The sequence below is a fragment of the Ruditapes philippinarum genome, unplaced genomic scaffold, assembly GCF_026571515.1.
Source record: "Ruditapes philippinarum isolate M1 unplaced genomic scaffold, ASM2657151v2 ctg58_1_1_1_1, whole genome shotgun sequence".
NCBI lineage: Eukaryota > Metazoa > Mollusca > Bivalvia > Venerida > Veneridae > Ruditapes > Ruditapes philippinarum.
Genome location: NW_026857083.1, coordinates 240,444 through 250,841, shown reverse-complemented (window position 1 = coordinate 250,841; position 10,398 = coordinate 240,444). Strand labels below are relative to the sequence as shown.

Here is a 10,398-nt window from a genome sequence, read left to right as displayed (position 1 = left end):
TTATGAGTACATAAATTATTGGTACGAAATTATCGTCAACTGTTTTTGTAAGTACAATATAAAATGGCAGCTCCCATGCACCGATAATTTTGTTTTGTTTGGTTTACTTAAATTTCACAAGATGACAGAGGTAATTTGATTTTAAAGATATATATCTATGATAAAACTTAAAATTGCTATTCTCTTTAATAATCTTTTAGTTACCACATGCTACGGTGTAATATTATATGACTATTTTAGGGTTACAAATTAACAGCAAAAAAACCAACCCCTCACAGGACGTATGCCTATCGTATACAAGATACAAGATACAAGAAACTTTATTTTAAGTCGGTTTACATATTACAAGAAACATTAGCTTATAAGCTATTTACCCACAATAACAAAGACTACGAGACAGATAAACTCATTATCTCCACATTACTGAGGAAATTAAAGGAATGATTTTGAGGATTCGGTTTATGATATGCAGTCCGAAACGGAAAGTGTAACCCTTTCACCAAAACCTTGATTCGCTCAGTGTACTCCTTCCTCACCCCTATACAGTGTCACACTTATATCCTTGAGTGACCAGTAACATGACATTGTAAAGTGAGGGTCAAAATTGCATTAGTAAAATCATACAAAAATCTCTAAAATAAGGTATAACATGCTAAATATTATCTTTGTGTGTTTTACTTATTACATATTGTTACCTAACCAACTAGAGGAATCCCCTTTTGCTATAGCGTAGTACACTTGTAAAGACAAGTAAGTGGTCGCTTATATCAATTATGAGGCAAAATTTAAATGGCGTTGAAAAAGGGCAGCGTAAAAATGGGTCACTCGACGATAAGGAACTCCCTGTCCTCAGTACTCTTTTCTTCTTTTCATTAATCAACAAAATGTCCCAAAATCCAAATTAAGACTCATTGCTGATGATTCTGTCATTTACATGACAATCACTTCATCTTCATGCAAATCGATTTCCATAAATTAGAAGCTTGGGAGAGAGATTGGGTCATGGAATTTAACCCCGTTAAATGTTAAGTGCTTAGAATCTGGTAAGAAACATCCTCAGAAAGGTTTGCAATGGATAGCACTTAAAAATCCTACCAATGATTTTCTTTATCTGTTTTATTTTATCAAATTATCTTTTAGCTGATGCACCTTATCCACCTTTTACATGATTTTTGACTAATAATGATCTTCTGTGACAGTGCTCCCAGTCATAATCTTCATTGATTGTTTCAGAGTATCAAGTAGAACTAGAAGAAGAATACTTTTATTGTTGTTGTTTTTCATCTGATTATATATTTGTATATAAACAGACATGAGATGTATTGAGTTTATGGCATAATCTTTCAGGATGTACAGAAGCATTCAGTGCACACGCTGGTGTTCCGTTCCTTAAAAAGAACACATGATATGTTTATATCTGACCAGGGTAATATGCCACAGAAAGATGACAGAAGGTAAGTTGTTGAAATATTATTAAACTAACGTAGAAATTGAAGGTTGCAATTTCACTATATACTAGTTTCATTGATTTTAGGTTAGTCCGACTGATTGTTTGTTCTAGGGTTAGGTACATGTATGGGAAAGTGGGCTCAAAACTGATAAATAAGTTTGCATTTAACTTGCTCCACAATTCAACTTAAAGAATAAATATGTTTATAACTAGATAAGGAATCATTAAATGAAATAGTTATATGTTGTCACTTCTTGAATTGTTTTCGGCTGATTTAGTGCTGAAACTGGGTCATATTTCCAAATATATACAAATGTATTATAGTAAATAGTATAGATCTTTTTTCCCTCATTTGGTGCTATGGGCAAATAAATGTAAGTGAAACAATTCTAACAAAGGTAGCTTTTGATATAAAATTAAGCTGTTTTCATCTACTGATAAGGACAGTATTTTAATTCTTGGAAAAATATGAGTCCTTGTTAATTTCCCGAAAAACTTTTTTTGACAATTTTGGATAAAAAAGCAATTTTGGGAAGTTTTCAGTGGATCCATGTTTAAAGGAAAAAAAACAATGAGAGGATGGGATATAATTTTCACTGTTAAAAGATAAAACCAACATGAAAAGATAATGCTGTAATTCAGCTTTAACTTGAACTGAAATTTGAAACAATCAAATTCATCTGTTTAATGTTATTGTATCAAGTTACTTGAAAAAAAAGCAGCAATTGTATCAAGTATGACATACTTCTATTACATTATGTTTTGTCATGTTTACACAGTGAATGGTTTAGAAAGATGTGTAAAATTGATGATGAGTATGGTATAGTAAAGAATATGCCTAAAGAATCTGGTAGGAAACAGCAGCAACCAAGTACAGATGCCAGTAATCCATATGGACAATGGCAAGGTAAGCTGTGATACATACAAAATGTACATGCATTGCTATTAATTCTTAAGTGTGTCTGACATGTGAGTCATGGAATGACATTACTATCATTTTGTAATCTAGAGAGGAGAAAAATGAAAACAAGACAAAATTTTAAACAGAAACCTTACTCCTATTCTTTGGCTTTAATGGCAGAGCTTACACATTGTTTCCCTATAAGTGATTACTTTTAGATTGTGAAAGAAATTAAAGTCATAATATGGTGCAAGGAGAATGTGATGTTGTACATTTTATTGACGCTCATGAACAGACTCTGTCTCACAGTCTGCGATTTTCACTTCTAGATTTTAATAATGTTCATTATGGCTGTGAAGTCATCTCCCTTTTCAAAATAATTTTTTAAATGAGATTTTGATGAGATTTTGAAACATAAGTACATGTATAATTATAACTGATACTGAAGATACCTGTAAATTCAATGATAATTGTTATACTAAAGGATGAAAGAAAATAAAAAAATCCTTGATGTATTTTCTATAGACTCTAGAAATCCATATGCAGCCCAAGATGGCAGCACAGGACAACCAGGAATGGAGCTTGCACTAACAGATCAAAACAGGTATATCATTAGGTTGAAATTTCAAAAGTAATGACCATGTAATGAACTTAATTGTACAAACTACATATTGAAATATTAAATTATACAAGGAGTAAACCCATTATTGCACTAAGGTGATGATATTGTACTTGCCATTTAACATTTATTGTCATATTTAACTTGAAGAAAATGGCTTAATTTGACTAGTTAATAACCCCCCCCCCCCCCCCCCCCAAAAAAAAAATAAATAAATTACAACTTATGTGATGATACAATTGGATTTTCATTTAATTTTATTTTCAGGTCAGACAATCCCTCAGCTGTTGGCGGTCAGGATTCAAATAAGGTTTGTTAGTACATGTATTTATTAGCTCGACTATTCGATAAGAATAAGTAGAGCTATTGTAGTCACCCGGGCGTCGGCGTCGGCGTAACCACTTATGTTAAAGTTTTTGTAATAGTTCAAATATTTTCAAAGTCCATTGACATATGGCTTTGAAACTTTGCACACTTGTTCACCATCATGACCCCATCCTGTAGACAGGAAGAGGTAACTCTATCAAGCATTTTGACAGAATTATGCCCCTTTTTTCGACTTACAATTTACGTTAAAGTTTTTGTAATACTTCAAATATTTTCAAAGTCCATTGACATATGGCTTTGAAACTTTGCACACTTGTTCACCATCATGACCCCAACCTGTAAACAGGAGGAGTTAACTGTATCAAGCATTTTTTTTTACTATCAAGCACTAAGAATAGTCGAGCATTGCTGTCCTACCGACAGCTCTTGTTAGTTATATAATTATTTAAAGTGCAAGTTTATATTACATTTGTACAATGACATTGTTCTGGCTGTATAATACAAACCGACCAATTTGTAGTCTCACAGGTCTTGCCTATGAATTCAGGAAATTCAAAAGAATAGAGTGGAGACCAAAAAATCTTGAAATATTTGTATGAAATAAATGGTTGAATTCTTTTATTAAAGTTTGGTTTCTTTATCACATACAGCACATTGAAGTCCTCAAAAACTCAAATATATGACTAAAATTACCAGTAAATGAATATTGTGCATTTATATGATAGTCAAGAAAAAAGATGGCTTTCATGGTTAACATGTCAGCTTCTCGTGCTAGCGTTAATATGTTCCAGTTAAATTAGTTTCACAACAATGTTTCCTCATATGACAGTAGTAAATCTATAAAATAGACTCCAGCATAGTTCATACAAGTTGTTAATAAATGAGTTTCTATTAAGTTGAAATATACTCTACATTATATAATTATCCATATACTTAAATGGTTGAGTGTTTGTTGTTGAATATATCATTTTAATATTGAAAACTTTATTTTAGGCATTGGTAACTGTAGGCTCACAACAAGCTCTCGTACCAAAGAAAGCACCTACCATGCCGAAACCACAGTGGCATCCTCCATGGAAACTTTACAGAGTAAGTTAATATATAGGGTATTAGAGTACACATCATTTGTTTGACTATCAGACTTTTAAATCAAATAAGATCAACATGTACAGGTCTGTTTTGTGTAAGGTATTTTTGTGCATCTATACTTATGTCTGATTGATTGAAAGAAATAAGGTGTGACTAATATAGTTTCAAAATACAGACTGTGTAATTCAATGGGGGAAAATTTTAACCAGTGATACAGTTGTCCAGCAGAAGGACTAATAATTCAAGATCAAGAATTCCTGTGGTCAAGTCCTACCTAGAAACTGCTGTTTTCTTTCAGTAAAAATTCATTTTACATTTTTTCACTTCACTCAGGTGTGAATAGGTCCTGAAAGGTCTGTGTAGATCTTTGGAACTGTAATGTGTGCTGCAATAAGCAGAGAGAAATATTTCTAAGGGAGATAAATAGATTCTTGTAAGCAAATGTCAAAGGGAGAAAACTGTAGAATCAACAAGTGTGTACATAACTTACACTTTGAAAAACATACACTTTGTACAATATTGATAAATGTAACACAAAGTTTGGATAGGGGCCATAGTGTATCATGTACAGAAACAATATTTATGAAAATGGAATATTATTGCAATAGAAATACATTTACTGTATTATTTGAAATATTCTGTCTAAAATTGACATAGCACTATTTGAATTGAAATTTCTACTAAACACTTATTTCATCTACTTTTATTAATGATTAATATGTTATTCATCCAAGAATTACACGAGAAGTTACAGGGAAATTGTTTGTAATTTCAGGTAATCAGTGGACATTTAGGTTGGGTAAGATGTGTAGCTGTGGAGCCAGGTAATGAATGGTTCGTAACAGGAGCTGCAGATAGAGTTATAAAGGTATGTCTGATTTGTGACCTCTGTCTGGCTAACAAAATGCATAGGTGACCTAATTTCATTTTTGACCTTATTTCATTTATGACCTAATTTCATTTGTGACCTAATTTTTACATTTGATACCATCTTTGGTCATCACTTTATGTTTTATCATGGTATGTAAATCTTTGAAAAAGTGTAAGAAAAGTCCTAAAAAAAGTTGTTCATCAAAAATGTCAATTTAATATACTTAAACTATTTTATGATAATGCAAATAATATTAGAAAATATAAGGCTTCAATTCAACATACTTAAACTACTTTATAAAAACGTAAATGACATCAGAAAATTTAAGGCTTTTATAGTAGCTTTATTTAACATTCTTTATTGATTAACTCATCATCAATAAGTAAATACATTTACATTATTATGTTTTCATTGTACACATTGCAGACTTTGGATTTACAGGAGAATCTAGCCTGCCTGATATAAATATAGTCCTCGGCTAGTACTTTAATGTCTTATTTATCTCATTTAGGCTATATTCTCCCATATATCCTGTCAGCAAGTCACTAATAGTTTATCAAATACAGATGTTTGATGTAGTCAAATTAAAGAAGTAGATTTCACATACACAAAAAAACCTAGACAAATAACGTAATGTCAGAATAGTTCAGGGTTAGTTTTGTGTGGCAGAATTTAACGTGGAAATTTTCAGGAAATTTTATAAAATCCAAGTATCAGAATGATTTATTAGAAACAGAGATAGAAATAAAATCAAGTTGTTTGTAATTTCAGATCTGGGATCTGGCAACGGGAACATTAAAGCTGTCATTGACAGGTCATATAAGTGCAGTACGAGGGGTGTGTGTAAGTCCGAGACAGCCGTACCTCTTCTCTTGTGGTGAGGACAAAAAGGTCATGTGCTGGGATCTTGAACAGAATAAGGTAATGCATGTTTATCATAAAATACAGGTTGTGTTAAACTCTGGCAGCAACAGAATTTACCCATGCAACCAGTGAAGACCTAGCTCAACTGGCTTATTTGTGCCATCTGATCTTTGTCTCTACTGTTCACTATTGAGACAGTAAATGTTTTGAAATTTCCTCTAAATATGAAAGTATAAGTATTTATATGTATGTATTAAACCTACTTTTTTAAGTGTAAGGATTTTGGTAGGGCACCTACATGTACAATAGACTGGAGGAGTGAGCAAGTTATATCGGAATACCTTATAATGCAGTTGATGTGTTACAAGTAATAAACCTGACTTAAGATTGTTCTATTGTTTTACAGGTTATAAGAAATTACCATGGTCATCTCAGTGCAGTATACTCCATAGATATTCACCCCACTATTGATATCATAGCCACATGTGGGCGAGACAGTACTTGTAGGGTAAGTTTTATATACTTAATATATTCAAGTTGGCCCATTGTTAGAACAGTAAAAAAACAACAATTAATGCATCAGGGCTTCCATTAAGTTCAAACAATTTTAGTCAGATAATGCAAAATCTCTGCTGGGATTTTTGTGTGTGCATATTTCATAGCTTATATTCAGTCATATTCCCAATTGAAAATAATATATTAATTTGAATAATTTCCCAATCCACAGGAAAAATTACCAATTGAAAGTTACGAAATAAAAATATTGAATAACAAATTCTAAAATCTTTGAAAAAAAGGACCTATCCAATGTTATGGAGCTTAAATGTTAGATGACATCCTAGACAGTGACATGTCTGTATGAATTTATATTTTAGCTTGATTTTTCAAAGAATAAGGAGAGCTATTTGTTGTACCCAGCTAGCTCGGCGTAGCACTTTGGTTAAGTTTTTGTGTGTAAATTGGTATCTATAAAACTATTAAAGGGAATGGGTTGGAACTTCAAGGAGGTCACATTCCAAGGCCCATAACTCTAACATGGATTTTAACAGAATTATGGCCCTTTTTGAACTGAGAAAATTCTACATTACCCACACTTTTTTTTTACTGTAAAGCACCGAGAATGGCGGAGCACACTGACAGCTCTTGTTTACTATGTAAAATAAAGATATTTAAGACAGTAAACCAATGATGTTTATCTTCTATTGGGAAATACTTCAGTCATTTGTTCTAATTGAGTTTTATTTTGAAATTAACAGATATGGGATATGAGAACTAAAGCATGTGTTCACACGTTTGCTGGTCATACCAACACAGTAGCCGAGGTTAGATGCCAGGCAGCCGAACCTCAGGTAAGTTTATTTTATAGCAACATCAATTAATTTATATATACATCATAGTCATGGCTGCCATCAGCCTTTTCATTTAGATTTAATGGATATAAAATTTATTAAACTGTTCTTTTTTTAATGTAAAATAAAAATCTTTTTTATGATTTTTTTTAATATGATAATCAAATGACAATTGAAGAAACTGTCACAATTTGCCATCATTATAACCATGTCTTAACTTAGTTTTGAATGAATCATCTTTTGGTACTCAATGAAAACTAAACAATGTAAATTTTAAATAAAAAATCACTTGAAGTACATTAAGCCCTATGATGCCAAGGAACTAAGGTAGCCATTTAGATTGCAGATCTTAAATGCAAATTAACAGTGAATAAACCAAACTCCTCACACTGGTTATGTCACACATTGCTTCTTTAACCACTGCTATCACTATAATGCACATGACGATAGGCATACCATGTGACCAGATATGGTGGCTCTCTTTGTTATTTTTATAAAATATTCTTATTTTGTACTTTTTTGTACATTATGCATCATATTTAAATGAATGTCACCTAAAGTGATAGAAAGTATTACATTTTAAAATTCAAAGTGAAAAAAATATACTTAGCTGAATTCTACGTTTGGTGACCAACCAGGGGAAGTAACAACTGCAAGGAATTTGCAAATAATCTTCTCTTCATAATTCAAGGGAAAGAATAATTATGGTATAAATTATTTTGAACAGGTGATCACAGGAAGTCATGACTGTACTGTAAGATTATGGGATTTAGCTGCAGGCAAGTCACGGGTCACCCTCACAAATCACAAGAAAAGTGTTCGCTCCATATGTTTACATCCTACACAGTAAGTTTACATACAAGAAGTATCTGTTCTCAGAAAGATATTTATATATTGTCATCTCAGTGCAATAACTGATTAACTGCTATTAAATTAAGAAGCACTTATTACGTTATTGCACTAAGGTGATTACACAATGACATAATTATTATAAATTTTACATCAACAGTGTATTTAACTTTTGTTATATAACATTTTTAGCTGGAATATTTGCCTGGTGTCTTAATAAGCAACTATGTGTTTATTGTTGTCTTTGCAAGGGAATCTTGCTTCACGAGGGACCCTCAACCTTTGGAATAGGCTGGCCATTGCTGTGCCCTACCTTAGGAATACTTTTTCAAACACCTTTTTTTACCTTTCAGATATACATTTGCATCAGGATCACCTGACAACATAAAACAGTGGAAATTTCCCGACGGGAACTTCTTACAGAATTTATCTGGACACAGTGCCATTATAAACAGTTTAGCTGTCAACTCTGACAATGTCCTGGTCTCTGCAGGTTTGTAACACTCAAGATATTTTTGTTTAGATTTAAAGATAATTTAGTAAAGCAAATTTTCATCTTTTGAGGGTTGTGAGCAGTTTTGGCAGGCTTATGCCTTAAGATACAGAAATATAACTCCAAAGTTTCGAGTTTGATAAACTTTGTGAAATAGAAATTTATTTATTAATCGTGATTTCTAAATCAATACAGAATTAAACCAGTCTCCACTTAGGAAAAGTCTGACAATAATCTTTGCTCATGACCAATTTATAAAATAAGAAATGTTTAGTTGACTCATTTCTGAATACTTTCAGGTTTGGTATATTCCTTTTACATAAGTCCGGAAAGAGTTTATTAAGTAAACCAAAACAATAGGAATTGAAGAGCTATGTACATGTAAAACTGTAATATGCATGTACATGAATAAATGTTACTCTTCATGGGTTCTTTAAATATCTTCATAATTAATTGCAACAATATTAGATATGTGTTTAATCAACTTTCCTTAGATATATGTTGATAATTTTAGCAAACTTATCTGATTTCAGCTGATAATGGGTCCATGCATTTCTGGGATTGGAAGACCGGGTACAATTTCCAGCGAATGCAAGCAGCTGCACAACCCGGATCAATTGACTCGGAGGCAGGAATATTTGCAATGACATTCGACCAGAGTAGCACTAGATTGATCACTGCTGAGGCAGATAAAACTATCAAAATATACAAGGAAGACGATTCTGCTGTATGTAGCCTTGAATTGTATTGCTTTTCATCTATGACAATATACATATAACATTTTAAAGAACAATGTTTCTCATTGTTTGAAAGATGTTTCATAATGTACCTTTTAATAACCAAATGTTAGAAGCCTGAGTGACAGGGACTCGGACCCGGAACCCTCGGTACTGTGGTATCTGGCCAATTACTCATCTTCTACCTGAAACAGTGAACATTTCTAAACCACGACATACTCTCCTGCTATATTGAAATACTTCCTCAAATTTCTCAGGGTTACAGAGCAATATGAATTAAACTTTGAGCTATTTTCAGTCATGGCCCCACATTGGGTGCCAAATGTCAGAGGGTGAGAAAAAAGTGCAGTCTGACCAGGAATCGAACCCGGAACACATGGAATACCATTCTTCTGCTCTACCGAGTTATTCAGCCGCTTACACCCATCTTCTCCCCTAAATGTTGATCATTCAGAAAGTAACCAAATTTTGAGGACAAAGATTATATTGTTTTTTTTTCATTTCAGACGGAGGAAAGCCATCCCCTCAACTGGCGACCAGATATTGTCAAGAAGAAAAGATACTGACCTCTACAGTGTGTGGCTTTTATTCTTCTTATGAAATTATTGCAACTCTGTTAACTTTGTATGAACTGGACAGCATTAAACACTAAACTTTCGTAATTATGTAAAAAAAAATCCAGTATTTAATGCAAATCTAGAAGGGTGACAGGGTGTGACAAAAATTTTTGGACACAACACCAGTAGCAATGATAAATGGTTGCATTCATTAGAAAGGTTTATGGAATCATATGTAAAATAAAAATTCTCAATTTCAGTCAACTTATAATGTTTATCATTAATCATGTAA

General features: G+C 32.5%; 1 protein-coding gene across 1 annotated transcript; it reads left to right on the top strand.

Annotated features, from left to right (window-relative positions):
* Positions 1–19: 19 nt before the first annotated feature.
* On the top strand, positions 20–10,144 carry LOC132748719 (pleiotropic regulator 1-like). The gene is made up of 14 exons (XM_060738337.1): positions 20–130; positions 1,348–1,454; positions 2,230–2,357; positions 2,877–2,955; positions 3,238–3,280; positions 4,291–4,386; positions 5,162–5,254; positions 6,029–6,178; positions 6,528–6,629; positions 7,378–7,470; positions 8,198–8,316; positions 8,673–8,812; positions 9,346–9,539; positions 10,056–10,144. The coding sequence occupies exons 1-14, from the start codon at positions 122–124 to the stop codon at positions 10,113–10,115; spliced, it is 1,413 nt and encodes a 470-aa protein (XP_060594320.1). The 5' UTR covers positions 20–121; the 3' UTR covers positions 10,116–10,144.
* The last annotated feature ends 254 nt before the right edge of the window (positions 10,145–10,398 follow it).

Coding starts and splice junctions, on each gene's coding strand:
- LOC132748719 (XM_060738337.1), top strand. Junction 4,387..5,161: donor CTCCATGGAAACTTTACAGA/GTAAGTTAATAT, acceptor TTGTAATTTCAG/GTAATCAGTGGACATTTAGG. Junction 5,255..6,028: donor CTGCAGATAGAGTTATAAAG/GTATGTCTGATT, acceptor TTGTAATTTCAG/ATCTGGGATCTGGCAACGGG.